Consider the following 16,988-nt stretch of genomic DNA (forward strand, 5'->3'; position numbering starts at 1 on the left):
TTTAAAGTGGTTTCACAGGTCGGCGCAACATCGACGGCCGAAGGGCCTGTACTGTGCTGTAATGTTCTATGTTATATTTTACAGATAACAATAAAAGTTAAATAGGCCAGCTGTGTAGGAAATTGACATGATCGGATGATGATTTTGTACAGCATTCAATTAGCATGCTGTATAAAATGAGTGATTGTCTTGGTTTTGCCAGTTTCTCGCGGGTGTGGTGTTTTTAAAATTACAATGTGCCTTTTGTACACTTGAGTCTACCATACACACATGTACCAGCACAGGGAGTCTGCAAGGGACACATAATAATGAATCATGTTTAACAGTTCATGGAGTTCCAAATCTAAATGTCCCCATCTGAATATGAAACCCTCCCTGTCCTGAGAACTTCACAACGGGGGCAGTGGTCTACGTGAAAATCTCCCCATACCCATGACACAAGATGTGTAACTCACCATGTGCGACTACAGATAATAGTTTTAATATTTTATAGAAAATCATAGAAGTACTTCAGGGAAAGCGCGTGAGCAAGAAAGGTCTAGAAGCTTACACTGACAGATTAGATGAAGAGGGATGGGAACAGGTTTGTTTGTAGCCAGCGTGGGCCTGTTGAATTGAATAGCTGTAAACTTGACGTAACTCAATCCAACTAAAAGATACAAGGTAAACTCTGCACGTATGCTGCATCAAGTGGAGCTGGTGCCCAACCTGGGCCTTGCTGACTCAAGAGTACTGCCATATGGACCACAGAGTGCCCAAGCTGATTCCATAGGCCAGGACCGCCACCAGGTAGACGCGGAAGAGGAGCACATCCAAGACGTACCCCACCTGCAGCCACTCCTTGGCAATATCTCTGCACTCATCCCGCTTCTCCAGAAATTGGCGAATGGCTGAGATCTCGTGGAGGATGTTGTCCACCGTGAGGCGCGAGTCCGCCTGAGATACGCTGGAGTCAACCGGTTTCTCGCAGTCCATCCCGTTCTCGCAGGAGAAGTGATTCAGTTGCACTGTCAAGATAAAGATGCAAAAAGAAACACGGTTTCTTTATTTAAAATCTCTCCATGGCAACAACCCCCCCGATCTCTGTCACCTTAGCTGGCCGTAGATGTGGATAGCATGTTTCTCCTGACTGGTGAGTCTAGAATCAGGCGGCACCGTCTCAGCAAAAGGGAAAGACCATTTAACACCGAGATGAGGAGGAATCTCTTCACTCAGGGGATGCAGAATCTTTGGAATCATCTACCCCAGAGTCTGTGGAAGCTTAATTACTGAGTATGTTCAAGTCAGACATCAATAGGTTTCTGGAGATTGATGACATTAAGGGACATGGGGATATCGCAGGAAAGTGGCAGTGAGGTAGATGATCAGCCTTGGTCTCTTTGAATGGGAGAGCAGGCTGGACAGGCTGAATGGCCAACCCATGCTCCTATGTCCCACTAGAGTTGTAGAGTCATACAGCACAGAAAAGACCCTTCGGCCCATTGGCCTTTCGGCCTTTGGCCCAATAATCTCCGGCTAATCCCACTTACCTGCTTTTGTCCCTCATCCTTCAATCTGATGGTGGTTCAGGTGCTCATCCAAGTGCATTTTACACTTACCTGATTTCATTCCCAAGAACAACTCCATCGCTTGTTGGGCCTTCTACATCACAATACAAAAAACTCCCCTGAATGCATTTCAAAAAATTCACCCCATCTAAACCCTTTACACTCCGGCTATCCCAATTTATAATAATAATCACTTATTGTCACAAGTAGGCTACAATGAAGTTACTGTGAAAAGTCCCTAGTCGCCACATTCCGGCGCCTGTTCGGGGAGGCCGGTATTGAACCCGCGCTGCTGGCCTTGTTCTGCATTACAAGCCAGCTGTTTAGCCCACTGTGCTAAACCAGCCCCTAATGTTGGGGAAGTTTGAAATCCCCTAGCATAATTACCTAATTATTATTCTTAAACACTTCAGTAAATTGATCCTTCCAAGATATCATCTCTCTTCATTGCATTAATTGATTCCTTCGTTAATTGCGCAACACCACCTCCCTTTTTAACACCCTCCCCGGTCTTGCCTGAAGATCCTGTTGTGTTATTCACCTTGGGGTAACACGGACTGCAACTGGATGCAGTTGTACTGGAAAGCAGACACCAAACTTAGACGTTGGTTCAATATGATTTATTGAACTTCTCTAACAGTGCACACAGCTTGCTGTGGGTTGACACTCTACTAATCTAAGTGTGCTAACTATAACTAACTAGACCAGACTAGCACTGAGCCAGCTGTAGAAGGTGCTAACTGATATATACACCCTGACTGTCACTACAGTTGTCACCAGTGGGAAGAGGCGGAGTGCTGGTGCCTCATGTGTTTTATAGTGGGAAACCCCACTCTAGTGTTCTGTCTGGTGATTGGTTGTGTTCTGTCCTGTGTGTTGATTGGCTGTACTGGGTGTCTGTCACTGCCTGTCTATATCTCATTATGTGCATAGGTGCATATCATGGCTGATCCTATATCTTGGAATGTTAAGTTACCAGTCTTTCTCTTAACCGTGTCTCTGTGATGGCATCAATGGCACAATTCCTTGTGTCAATCCACGGTGTTAACTCATTAGTCTTGCCTATTACACTCCTAGCATTAAAGTAAAGACCACCCAGCCTTGTCGTACTCTCATGACATTCACCAAAGCTGAACTCACTCTGACTTGCTTATTTTACTCGTGTGATGTGTCTCTATTTTACTAATACTCTGTGTCCCTTCCCCCCTCCAAACTAGTTTAAACTCCTCCCAACAGCACTAACAAACCTACCTGTAAGGATGTTAGTCCCAATGTGATTCAGGTGCAGACCGTCCCTCTTGTACATGTCCCACCTTCCCCAGAAATGGTCCCAGTGATCCAAGAATCTAAAACCCTCCCTCCTTGAGCCACACATTCATCTGCCCTATTTTTCTATTTCTATATGTGCTAGCATGGCACCGGGAATAATCCAGAGATTACAACCTTAGAGGCCCTGCTTTTTAATCTACTGCCGAGCTCCCTGAATTCTTGATGCAAGACTTCATCCTACATTTTACCTATATTGATGGTACCAACATGTCCCACGACCTCTGACTTTTACTTTCCCCTTTAGGATGCCCTGCAGCCATTTAGTGACATCCCTGACCCTGGCACCAGGGAGGCAACACACCATCCTGGAGTCACGTCTCTGGCCGCAGACTACTCTGCTGATTAATGAATCTCCTATTACAATTGCTCTTCTTATCTTTAACCCGCCCCCTCTCTAAATGTGCTATCGATGTAACCCTCAGTCTCGTGGATGCGTCACACTGTCTCCAGCTGCTGCCCAAGCTCCGAAACCCAGAGCTCCAGTTTCTGCAGTTGACAGCACTTCCCACTCACTTTTTCATCTGGGACACTGGGAGGGTCCAAAGCTCCCACGTATAACACGTCACACATTCCACTCAGCTGCCCTCACCCGACATGTCTCAAAAGTAAACACTTAGGCCTTAAACTGGAACAAATCTAGAAGCAATACTCTTCCCAGCTTCAGCTATTCAGACAAAGTCCCTAATATCAGTTACTCACCAACCAATCAGCCGACCGCTTTCCTGTGACATCACTCTGCAATATTTTTCAAACAAGCACCCTGATCTATTAATTTTTGGACCAAAATGAATAATCTCACACTTGCTGACACTAAAATCTATCTGCCACAGTTTTGCCCACTCACCTAGACTATCAATATCCCTTTGTAATTTTATATGCTGTTGTCTACAATTCCACCCAATTTTGTGTCATCAGCAAATTTGGATATATGACTTTCTATGCCATTATCCAAGTCGTTAATGACTAATGGACACTTTCTGTCACCTGCCACTCAACCAATTTCCCAGCCATGTCAGTAATTTGCTCTCAATTCAACGGCTTCTACCGTAGTTAACAGTCTCTTATGTAGTACTTTATCAAATGTCTTCTGGAAGTCAATATAAATGACATCCATAATCATTCCCCTGTCCACTACCTTAGTCAACACGTCAAAAGAATTCAATGAGGATTGTCACGCATGATCTATGCTGGTTCACTCAGATAAACTGAACATTTTTAACGTGTTCAGTTACCCTGGGCGGCATTCTCTGATCCTGAGGTTAAGTGTTGACGCCGTCGTAAACCCCATTGCATTTCTCGACGGCGTCAACATGGCCTCAGGAGCAGCACGGCACTGGAGTTAGATGGGCATCAGATGGGTTCCGCGGATCTGCGCATGCGCAGTGGGACCGGCGCCAATGAGCGCGTGCACAGTGGCTCCCTTCTCCGTGTTGGCCCCGATGCAACATGGCGTAGGGCTACAGGGGCCGACGCGGAACAAAAGAGGCCCGAGAGGCCGGCCCGCTGATCGGTAGGCCCCGATCGCGGACCAGGCCAGCCACAGCGGAGGCAGCCCCCGGGGTCGGAACCCCCCCCCCCCCAACCAGGCCGCCCCCGGATGCATGCACGCCGAGGTCCCACCGGATAAAACCAGGTGTGAACGGCGCCGGCAGGACTCGGGTTTTTTTGCGTGGCCGCTCGGCCCATCCCGGGTGGAGAATCGCTCTCCGGACAATCGGCCGACCGACGTCGGGGCGTCGTCGCGCGATTCGCACCCGGCCCGCCGATTCTCCGGCCCGGCCTGGGCTGAGAGAATCCCAACTCCTAGTCTTGATTACAGATTCCATCAATTTCCCCAAATTGACTTTCCAATCCTAGTCATCCATAGCCATCAAATGCAATAAACAAAATCTTTCATTTATATTGCACCTTCTATTTTTATGTAGATTGTTTCTATGTATTTTGCACAAAGTCTAAATAAAAAGAACTTCTATTTACATTGCACCCCAGGATACCACACCATTTGGACCAGTCATCAATATACGTGAGTCAGTCCTGATGGATCACTTAGTCTCCCCTTGCTTGCCAATTCCCTTATGTAAAGGTGTGGTTATAAAATCAAGTGAGCTCATTTTTATTCTTGTTTGCCCTGGCGTTTATTCCACCAACCTGTGCTTCCTTTCCTGTCCCTGGGGTTCTCTGGTGTTTCGCTGTTTTGACTCGTGGAATGGAACCACTTTTTGTTGCGGAGACAGAGCAAGATCGTGGCCTTTTCCAGAACCAAGCGCTTCACCCACTCTGGCACATGTGGCTGGAGGTCCTGCTTGTGTACCAGCCGCACAATTAGAATGGTCTCGGTCAGGCTGATCACCAGCAGAGCCATGCACACCACAAAGTACACACCTGAGGAGGAATGGGGAAGTTGGGGGGGGGTGCAAAGAATAGGATTTGGTTACTGAAATAGTCGTTTCCCCAAGTTAAACCCTCGAGCAGAGTGACGTAAGACACCATTGTGTCATTCGATGAATTGGAGGCAGAATGTGGCTTATGTCAGGACTCCAAATATCGCAGCAAACGGTCTAGAGCCGACATAAAAAGAGTTTTATTTGAAATACAGCAAACAAAACTCATGACCAAAACTTCAGCAACACGGTAGCACAGTGGTTAGCACAGTTGCTTCACAGCTCCAGGGTCCCAGGTTCGATTCCCGGCTTGGGTCCACTGTCGGTGCGGAGTCTGCATGTTCTCCCTGTGTCTGCTTGGGTTTCCTCCGGGTGCTCCGGTTTCCTCCCACAGTCCAAAGATGTGCAGGTTAGGTGGATTGGCCATGATAAATTGCCCTGAGTGTCCAAAATGACCCTTAGTGTTGGGTGGGGTTACTGGGTTATGGGGATAGGGTGGAGGTGTTGCATCTGGGTAGGGTGCTCTTTGCAAGAGCCGGTGCAGACTCGATGGGCCGAATGGCCTCCTTCTGCCCTGTAAATTCTATGAAATCTCCAGCTAAAAGAAGGGGTGATTTCACCAGCACAATGCAAATGCAAATTATGTAAGTAAAATTGGTCCCAAACATTTACAGCAGTGACTGGCAGGGGAATTAGCCAATCATCCTAACTCTGGGTGAGATTAGTGATGCCAGATGCAGCCAAGTGTGAAGTGGCAGTGGCAGATCCTCCCGATTGACCAACACATTGACACCCAATTTAAATTTCATTTGTCATGGAGACCCTGCTGGTTTAATCAGAGAGCAGGAGAAAGCCAGGAGAGGTCTATACCAGCACCCGGGCAGTTCTTTCAGCGTCAAAGATGATGAATGAATTCAAAAGGAAGTAAGATGGGTACTTGAGAGACAATAGTCTTGTAGGACCATGGGTACAGAGCGGGGCGATGGAATTGGCTGAATTGCTCCACAGGAGAGCCCGCATCAACTTGGTTGATCAAATAGGTCCTCCTGTGCCATAATGACGCGACAGGTGGGATCTTCTGGCTTTTATAAGACCATGAAGGAGTCCACACCAAAGAGTTCAAAGAAACTTAGTTTAGTTGCAATAACCAGTATATACATCGCACGCTAGATCCCAACTGGGTCTGCCTTGCCGGTGCCGAACTGGCTGGCTTTATATCCCGACAACTATATATTGTTTAGAGTTCCGCGCCCCCTTAATGGGTGGGCTCATACTCTGCTAGGTACACGGGGGAGTTCATTGTTCACACCCGGTGAGATATTTGAGCGTTCTCACACTGGCCCTTCCCATCGGCAGTATCTTCCAATCCCAACAAATTCATCCCTTGCCACGGGGCTCACCGACGGCAGGGCAGGCCATTGATTTTGGTAGGATGGGAAGATCCCACTGCTGGTCAATGCCAAACTGCCCCCGGTGTGGGAAAACCCACCGTAAGGTGGGGAGAGGGGGGTGGGGGGAGAAATCCCAGCCTATGTCAGTTTCCAAGGTGCAGGATCTGTTGCTGTTCTTCTCTTTAAAAGATACAACACACAAGCACTTTTTGTTTTTTAACAAGCAAACTGCAGATTATTGCTTCATTCAGCACTTGACCAAACCGACAGCTGACACAAAATAAGAGCAGACTTCGAAGTGCCCATTTACCTATCAGTGGAGTGCCAATGGCTGTCGCTGGAAGGGTGTCAGACACGATGATGAGAAAGACGGAATACCCCAGAAGAAGAGTAATTTTAAACGAAACTCTCTCACCACTGTCTGGAGGCAGATAAAACCCTATGATGTCCATGACCATCAGGAAGATACTGGGCAGCAGCAAACTAACTGCATAGAACAGGGGGCGTCTTCGAATGACGAGCTAAGATAAAACAAGAGAGAAATATTGTCATGAAAATAACCTGGGCTGAAGTTATACTCCTGACAAATAACACTCTGGTTAGACCACACCCGGAGTACTGTGTTCACATCTTGACACCACATCTTAGGAAGGGTATATTGGCAGTGCAGATTTACCAGAATGATAGGCGGACTCCTGGGTTTAAACCACGAGGCGAAATTAAACAAACTCATGCAGTATCCCTGGAATTTAAAATAAGGGGTGACTTGATTTACGTTATCAGGATACTAAGGGAACTGATAGAGTTGATAGAGAGAATTATTTCCATTGGTTGGAGAGTCGGCCATAGGACTAGCAGACATAGCCTAAAGATTAAGGACGAACATTTCATGAATGAGTTTGGGAAACATTTATACCTGCAAAGGGTGGGGGAAGTTTGGAAATCCCTTTTGCAAGCAGCAATTGATACTAAGTCAATTGTTCATTTTGATTCTGAAGTTGATACAGTTTTGTTGAAGAAAGTCATTCATTAAGTTATATCACAGATCAGTCATGACTTAATCAAATGGCGGAACAGGTTATAAGGGGTAAGTGTGGCCACCTCCATGTCCCTTGTCCCTCGCCTTCAAAGATATTTGCAACCCCATTTCCCTCATGAACTCCAAATGGCATCACATTAATTGGCTGCTTGTTTCAAAAGATAAAGAAATTGAGGCTGTAATTAAGCAAACTCATAAAGAATACCGAGAAATAAAAGGTCAAAGTTCATAGCCCAGGGCGATACCCAGCAATGACAGAATCAGCTCAGGAGTAGTGATTGGGTGATGCACAGTGGGTAACACTCTTGACTCTGAGAGGGAAGATTGGGTGTTGAAGGCCTACTCCAGGACTTGAACACAAAGCCCATGCTGACATTTCGAGGTATCATCTTGCAGTTGAGCCCTTAGACTAAGGGCCTGTTTACTCTATTGTGGATGGAAGAGATCCCATGGCCCTATTCTCAAGAAGAGCAGGGGAGCTGTCCCTGGCCAATATTTATCCCTCAATTAACATCATTGCAAACAGATTGTCTGTTAATGATCACATTGCTGTTTGAAGGAGTTTTCTGTGTGCAAATTGGCTCCTGTGTTGCCAACATTACAACAGCAACTTTACGTCAAACGTGTAATTGGCTGTAGAGCAATTGAGAACATTGAGGTTGTCAAAGGGGCTATAGAAAGTCTTTCTGTTCCTTTAACAAATTTCCCTCAGTTTTCCTAATTTCTAAAATCAACCCAAGGCCGATGTTACTGCTTTCCAATTGATCTCATCTTTTCTCTTATCCTTTTTCAACCTGAGAGTCCCATACAACAATTAATACTTGTCTACTCTTAAATGGTTTGAATACAAGAGAAAGACCAGTGTCCCGTCATCTTGCGCTGTGTTTGAGCTCAAGCGCCAGATGTGGAAGAACTCTTTTGGCTGCAATTTCAAGAATCTGCTGATGTGCAGAGCTTATGATGATGGTGTCATCGTTCATGCCTGACAAAGACCAAAAGCTAATCATTAAGTGTTCCGCAAGAGGTGACTTACAAAAAAACGCATTTCTGCATAGCCATCAGACACGCCTCTCTCTAGGTTAAATTCATTGAATTGGGTATCAACGTAAAGGAGCTCCCATTCGCCTTGATTCATGAAAACGCTCCTGTCATATTTCACGACTTCCGGTGATCGCCACAGAGAGATATTAATATCTCGAACTGAAAGTATTAAAGCAAAACAGTTAGACAGGTTTGCAATCCAATTTGAGAATAATACTACAACAACAAACACAAATTTACATAGTGCTTTCGTTTAGTAAAACGTGCAAAGTTGCTTCTCAGAAGCGATATCAAACAAACCGAGCCACGAAAGGAGGTATTAGGGCAGAGTTTAATATAATCAACGCAATGCGTCAATTAACTGCCGCATTTCCCATATTACAACAGTGACTATACTTCAAAGATACTTTATTGGCTCTGAAGCACTTTGGGGGAACCCTGTGGTATTGAAAGGAGTTAAAGAAATGAAAGTTATTTCTCCCCATTCTTCGGTGAGAATGGTGAGTGCTGCCAGACAGGTTACTGACCCTGACACCAACTTCTCCAAACCACTGCTCCTGTTTAGTGAAGCATGAGACACAAGGTGAACCTCTACATTGTGCAGTGGATGTTGTCATGATATGCAGACATGCAGATAATGATATACAGACAGGCACAGACAGGCAGCTAATGAACACAGAGAACAGGACATGACCAATGATCAGGCAGGACACTCAGGGGTGGTATCTCACTATAAAAGGCACGGGGCATTCACACTCCGCCTCTTTCAACTGATGAACATCTACAGAGTGAGTCAGGGTGTATGTACAGCATCACACCTCCAGCACCTGGCTAAGAGCTAATCTGGTTCAGTCAGACAGAGTAACCACACTTCGGTTAGCAGAGAGTCGAACTCATAGAGAACTGTGCTAACTGTGCTACTGGTTCAATAAATCAGATTGAACTAACTTCAAGGTCTGGAGTATCTTTTGGTTAAAGCTGCATCAGTTGCAGCCTGTGTTATCCCAGGGTACATAACACGACAGATGTCATTGCTTGCCAACAGAGTCAAGTTAGGACTACAAGTGAGCTAAGCAACTAATCTAATAGATTTTAATTCAATTTATAATATCGCCTTAATATGACCAAAATATAGCAGATAAATAAATAACCAATAACATGATTAAAAACATTCTCCTCAAAAACAAATTGATCTCATCTGCATTGTTATGGGTTTCCTCATGATTATCTCCAAAAAATAAATGAATGTTAAAACATCCATATCTAGGGACGGCATGGTGCACAGTGGTTAGCCCTGTTGCTTCATGGCACCAGGGACCCGGGTTCGATTCATGGCTTGGTCACTAACTGTGTGGAGTTTGCACTTTCTCTCCATGTCTGCGTGGGTTTCCTCCGGACGCTCCGGTTTCCTCCCACAGTCCAAAGATGTGCGGGTTAGGTGGATTGGCCATGCTAAATTGGCCGTAATGTCCAAAGGTTAGGTGGGGTTGCTGGGTTGCGGGGAGAGGCAGGGGGGTGGGGTGCTCTTTCAAGGGCCGGAGTGGACTCGATGGACCGAGTGGCCTCCTTCTGCACTGTAAATTCTATGATTCTATTGCGTTGGGGCCATTGTATCTAATATATCAATAACATTATTTTGTAAATTAAAATAATAAAATCCCTTCCGTTCTCTCCGCACAGCCAAGAACCAAAGAACACCGATTTAAGCTGATTTGCCAAACCACCAGAGACAGGGAAAATCTTTGTTTAACAGGGTGTGGTCAGGATCTGGGTAGGTGTGGTGAGGGCAGATTGTGTCGTGGTTTCCAAAAGGAGAGGGAATATATCTCTTGCAGAGAGCTGGCGCGGACCGAATGGGCTGATTAACATCCTTCTGTGCTGTAACCATTCTGTGATTCTGTTAAATCTTCTGACAGTATTATTCTTAAACCAACCACTAGATGGTGGGCAGCAGCAGTATGGTTTATTCACAGGTTTTATTTTGTTTCCCTCCTGCCTCCAGGAAATTGATCCTGGCTATGCCTATATATGATACAGCATGACTGCTACAGTGACAAAATTATTCCCACTCAGAGACTCGTCAATCCTGTTGTAAATTGCTTTGATTAATTTTATGTATGCACTTTTTATTGTCTAAGTATCCTCCACTCGCTGATTTGAATTCATAGAACAGAAGGAGTCCATTCGGCCCATCGAGTCTGCACCGGCTCTTGGAACGAGCACCCTTCCCAAGGTCAACACCTCCACCCTATCCCCATAACCCAGTAACCCCACCCAACACTAAGGGCAATTTTGGACACTAAGGCCAATTTATCATGGCCAATCCACTTAACCTGCACATCTTTGGACTGTGGGAGGAAACCGGAGCACCCGGAGGAAACCCACGCACACACGGGGAGGATGTGCAGACTCCGCACAGACAGTGAACCCAAGTCGGAATCGAACCTGGGACCCTGGAGCTGTGAAGCAATTGTGCTATCCACAATGCTACCATGCTGCCCATTTGACTGGTGAAAAAACCCTGCTTTGCATTGGATTGGATTTGTTTTATTGTCACGTGTCCCGAGGCACAGCAAAAAGTATTGTTCTGCGTACGGTCCAGACATATCATTCCATACAGGAAAAAAAACATAAGGCAAACATAAATACGCAATGTAAATACTCAGACACAGGTATTGGGTGAAGCATACCAGTAGAGAAGATGTTTGAAGAGATCAGATCAGTCCAGACGAGGATTGTTTAGGAGTCTGGTAACAGCGGGGAAGAATCTGTTTTTGAACTTGGATTTAGATTTTGTTTGTTGTCACGTGTACCGAGGTACAGTGAAAAGTATTTTTCTGCGAGCAGCTCAACAGATCATTAAGTAAATGAAAAGAAAAGGAAATAAAAGAAAACACACAATAGGGCAACACAAGGTACACAATGTAGTAATAATGTTAGTCTTAGAATTAAATTTTAAAAGATTAGAACGATTGTAAGATAAGTAAAAAGAGGATCTGTTCAGGAGAGCTCGTAGAGAGTCGCTACGCTCCGGCGCCATCTTGTGCTCTCTCTTTAGTGCGTGTTCCAAAAATTTTGTATCTCCTGACCGATGGAAGAAGTTGCAAGAGTGAATACCCTGGGGGAGAGGGGTCTTTGATTATCCAGCCCGCTTTCCCAAGGCAGCGGGAGGTGTAGACAGAGTCAATAGTTGGGAGGCGGGTTCTCGTGATGGACTGGGCTGTGCTCACAATTCTCTGAAGTTTCTTACGGCCTTAGGCCGAGCAATTGCCATACCAGGCTGCGATGCAGCCAGATAGGATGCTTTCTATGCTTTGATCGGGAGATGTTGCTGTAGTTTTGCTTGTGAGTTCCGTTTGCTGCAGTTTACAGGGACTCTTTTTAAATAGACTCTGTGGACTATTTGCTGTGGATGGTGAATTTAAGCAGCCTGAATAAATAGGGGTAGTTTGGTGTAAAATAGACTGTTTGCTATAATTCTGCCATGAGTACCATCCCACATCCAACTCAGTGGTTGACACAAGAGGCACTCTAGACATTGTTGGTGTGGTATTATCATAAATATAAGAACTGTAAAGGTTAATGAAATGGCTAGATCAGCCAGTAGAGGGAGCTAGAGTTACAAGTATATAAGACATTGATGCTAAGCCTTGTGGGAGTAAGAAGGTAGTAGAAGATGGTTAGGCATGAGAAGGATCAGTTGTGTATTTGAGAGTTCTGTAGTTAGAGTTAGCACAGTACTTTAGGAATACGTACAAATCTTATTTAGTGGTGTTAATAAATTAGTTTTGTTCGTTAACAAAGCTTGGTGTTCTTTGTTCAACACTACGCATCCAAGCCATCCAGGCAATGCAAAAACAGAGAACAACACAGTTGGGACTTCTGAGCCATGTTATCTCGCGATTGATTGAACGGCAGTGCGGGATGATGTTGGCACCATTCTATTTCCCGAGTTCCTGAATAAATGTTTTTCCAACTGTTGCTATAATTCTCGTTCTTTTTTTGAATCCCTTTGTGGCCTCGCCCCTCCCTATGTCTCTGACTTCCTCCAGCCCTGCATCTCTACAAAGGTCTTGGTATTCCTCCAACTCTGGCCTCTTGCACAACCACGATTTCATTCACTCTACCATTGCCGACCATCCTTCCATCAGCCTTGGCCCGACATTGAATTTGGTTAAAACCAATTGTGATCAGTTATTTCTCGTAGGATTCAGTTATAACATTTTACCAGCATCATCATCAACATTTTTTACACGATTGAATATTTTCCTCAGCAAAAGGGATCCAAAAGTACAAAGAAAGCAGAACTATGAAGAAAGATGAAAGAAAATTAATATTTGTACTCCGGAGAAGAGATAGTTAAAGAAGGAACTGGATCAAGGCACATAAAGTGGAGATAAGGTAAACCCAGAATCTTACTGAAAATTAAGACAGCTAGTAGGACTAGAGAACATTAAATGAATGAAAAGAAATGTAAAATAGATAGAGAAACATTGGCTTATTTGTAAGATGACGGAAAGGTAAATTAAGGTGAAATACATGATTATGATATGATAAATGTTTTTAGTAACCTATCAAAGCTGCTGCATGTCAGGATTGGTGAGCTGGAGTATAAGAGGAATTAATGTCAATGGAGTGAATGGCCTTTCCTGGTCCTTGTATTGTTACTGTTCCTATTCTCAGCCTGTCTTTTTAAAAGCATTTAGAGTACCCGATTCATTTTTTCCAATTAAGGGGCAATTTTGCGTGGCCCATCCACCTACACAGCACATCTTTGGGTTGTGGGGGTGAAACCCACGCAAACATGGGGGGGGGGAATGTGAAAACTCCACATGGGCAGTGACCCAGGGCTGCGATCGAATTTGCTACCTCGGCGCCGTGTGGCAGAGGTGCTAACCACTGTGCCACCGTGCTGCCCCTCAGCCTGTCTTTTAACAATATTTTCAGCTGTAGTTTCACAGAAGCACCAAACTGCTCTGCTGTCCTGAATATTAACGTCAACAGCAACCTCTCGGACAGGAATCATGATCCATTTAGAATCACAAAGGTGCTTACTTTGTGCAATTGTGAACCAACAATCCCCTTTTCACCTCTTGATTTTTCTCCCAAGTCAAAAGTATCCCCCTCCCCCTCCCCCCCCCCCCCCCCACCCCCACTATTTTTCTCCCATTTTTTCTTCCAAAGTCACAACAAGTAACACAGATTTTTTTTCTCGCTTCTAGCGTTACTCACTGTTGTGCAGCCAGCTTGTGAATGTGAACGTACAGTTCTGGACATCAAACGGGAAGTTGTAAATGTCCAGGCTACAAGCGGTGACCACCTGGATGGGCTTGTAGTTCTTCACTCGGCCTCCATTATCAACGTAAACGTACGGGATTTCAGGTGATTTGCCTACGTCAACACTAAGAAAATACTTGTTTAAACGCAATACCACGAGGACTAGCTGAGGTGAATTTGAAGGGTAATTTGAGGTAGAAAGGACGAAGTAGGGTGAGAGGAGACATAAACCCCAGCACGACTGGGGAAGTGTGAGAATTTAGGGTCATTCCCCTGAACAGCAGCAACTGGTTAAATTCAGGCTGTGGTCAATGGGTCCACATGATGGCGAATCGAGTCGCTCAGTGTAAATTTGTATAAAATCATGAATGACCCCTGTTATTTGCCTTTTCATTTATCAGCTAATGCTGAATTATTAACAACCTTAAGACAAAGAAGACCAACTGGTCACTGGCGAGTTCAATGAATATTGTTAAAAATGTTACAAAGTTTCTGACGGACTGCAGGAACGTGGAGCACTCTTTCCCAGATGAACTTCTCTGCAAGTAAGCTGCCATTTCCATTCAACCCTGGAACTGGTTGCTCGAAGGTGAATGAGAAAAGCTTGGGTTGGTCAGCTGATCAGTTTTATGCCATTCTTCTATTCCCCGCACCTCGACGCAAGAATGGCAAACGCGAGTGAGAATTCACGTTACAACAAGGTGTATATTTTGGAATATGCCAAAACATCATTTTGGCACAGATGTTGACAGGTGAGTGAAAACCTGGTCAAAAAGGTAGGTTACATAAGCATCTTACAGGAGGCAGGAAGAGTGGAGAGGTTTAGTGAGGGAATTTCAGTGAACGGTCCAGTCAGCTGGAGAGATTCATAGATTCATAGAATTTACAGTGCAGAAGGAGGCCATTCGGTCCATCGAGTCTGCACCGGCTCTTGGAAAGAGCACCCTGACCAAGGTCAACACCTCCACCTTATCCCCATAACCCAGTAACCCCCCACCCAACACTAAGGGCAATTTTGGACACTAAGGGCAATTTATTATGGCCAATCCGATGACCAACATTTGTGGAACAACGAACGTTGGGATGCACTCAAAAGGCCAGAATTGAAGGAACGTAAGGGTCTGGATTCTCCGATTCTGGGGCTATGTCCCCACGCCAGTGTGGGAACGGTGGTGTTTTACGCCAGAGAAACTGGCACAAAACAGCCACCGTTCCCCGTTTTGCTGGGGGCTAGGATGCCAGCAGCGTAGTGCAGCCGGCTCTAGCTGCCGATACGGCCCAGAGAATTGGCGGGTCCGTTGCTGCGCATGCGCACCGCAGCGGCCTGCAGCGTGCTATATGGCGGCAGCCGTTCGCGGACCCGGGGGACAAAATAGTCCCCCCCTTTGGCCGGCTCGTGCGCCCCAGAACCCCCCCCCCCCCCACAGTGTCCCCAGCCCCAGATGGAGATTCCCCCCTGCCCGCAGATCGGCCCGCCCCCGACTGTGGCGGCGCTGGACTGAGTCCGCAGCCGCCACGCCGAGTTCCCGACGGATGGGACCATGAGAGACCCATGCCGTCCGGAACCCGGTCGCAGAGCATCGCAAAAGCGGCGCCACCCCAGATTTGGTCGGGAACTTTGAATCTCCACGGCCATTCGACAAAACCTGCTTATCTCTTTTTGGGAATTACATGTTGAAGATTATGGAAACACTCTGTTCCAAGACCCTTATTCCTCAATATCTATATGGTTCTCCCCAAATCTCGTTGGGTGGAGGGGATGTGAAGTTAAAGCACAAGTTCTGAGGAATTTATTTGCTCATGACAAAAAAAAAATCATTAATATAGTCAATAACTGAAGTGTTCAGAGCGAGAGGCGAGAGGAAAATTGTATCTGGATGAAAAGAAAATCAGACTTTTTTTAAATGAGTGTTTCAAAACCGTTAGAGAATGCATCCAAAAATGCTTGACTGGCTCAGAGGTGTAAAGGACAACCTTAGATACTCGCTGTAGTTTCTTCCGCACTGTTACGTTCATGCGAAGATTACTTACAATTCATTTATTAAAATATCTGGCACCCATATGTTTGCAGTGGGAATCGATATCTGCTTGATATCATCAAAGTCCTTGGGATTCCACATCAAGAATTCATCTGTCCAAACCTGAAAGACATTGGGGAACCAGTTATTCAGAGTTTGTGTCGTGATCCATGCAAGGATTCTACCTACAATGTAAGTGAGTGATTGGACTATTTTTTACCGAGATATGGACCCCAACATTCAGATATTTCAAAAATATGCAAGGTAAAATCTCCAAACTTGTGAATATTCAATGTAACAGAAGCTGAGTTAATTTGGCCGTCCCAAGCCGATCGGTAGGACTTGGTTCAGTATGAATATTGAACCTATTGTCGTGAGTCTTCACTCTCTGCCTTCAAAAGTCCAAAGATGTACAGGTCAGGTGGATTGGCCATGCTAAAATTGCCCTTTAGTGTCCAAAGGTTAGGTGTGGTTATGGGAATAAGGCGGGAAAGTGGGCTAAGGTAGGGTGTTCTTTCAAAGGGATGGTGCAGAATCTATTGGTTGGATGGCATCCTTCAGCACTGAGGAATCCTGTGATTCTAAACAGAGTTGGACCAGTTCCTGAATTGGGCAAAATCATGTCTCGGTGTTTAGAAATCTAGGTCCATGTGGATCTCCAAATTTCTGGATTGGTTCAATTGCCTGAGCAGCTTGGAGAGGTATATTTTTTCTTTATTGGTTTGGCATTCCCCTCTCTCTCTCCCCTTTCTTGCCTCTCACAAGACATTATTTGGTTGTGGGAGGAAAGGTGGGGTGGAGGGAAAGAGGGTATTTAGCCATGATGCTCCAGTCATCATGATGTGTCGGGCAGGCTTGCTTGACCAGCTGATCTTTCCCTGGTGTTTATATGATCTGATAGAAATCTCGCTACTGGATCATAGGATTTATGTACACAACCTAAGCTGATGTTCCAGGTTTCAGAA

At 45.4% G+C, this 16,988-nt stretch overlaps 1 protein-coding gene across 1 annotated transcript in view; it reads right to left on the reverse strand.

The window, feature by feature from the left end:
* Positions 1 to 467: 467 nt before the first annotated feature.
* LOC140397951 (5-hydroxytryptamine receptor 3A-like) overlaps positions 468 to 16,988 on the reverse strand; it is a 33,239-nt gene continuing 16,718 nt past the window's right edge. The window contains exons 4-9 of the mRNA XM_072486205.1: positions 16,037 to 16,146; positions 13,961 to 14,130; positions 8,721 to 8,887; positions 6,959 to 7,169; positions 5,025 to 5,258; positions 468 to 1,007 (exon numbers count right to left, since the gene is read on the reverse strand). Of these exons, the coding sequence (XP_072342306.1) occupies positions 724 to 1,007; positions 5,025 to 5,258; positions 6,959 to 7,169; positions 8,721 to 8,887; positions 13,961 to 14,130; positions 16,037 to 16,146 (1,176 nt within the window). The 3' untranslated portion in view covers positions 468 to 723. The remainder of the gene's footprint in view (positions 1,008 to 5,024; positions 5,259 to 6,958; positions 7,170 to 8,720; positions 8,888 to 13,960; positions 14,131 to 16,036; positions 16,147 to 16,988) is intronic.

Source organism: Scyliorhinus torazame, chromosome 21 (assembly GCF_047496885.1).
Source record: "Scyliorhinus torazame isolate Kashiwa2021f chromosome 21, sScyTor2.1, whole genome shotgun sequence".
NCBI lineage: Eukaryota > Metazoa > Chordata > Chondrichthyes > Carcharhiniformes > Scyliorhinidae > Scyliorhinus > Scyliorhinus torazame.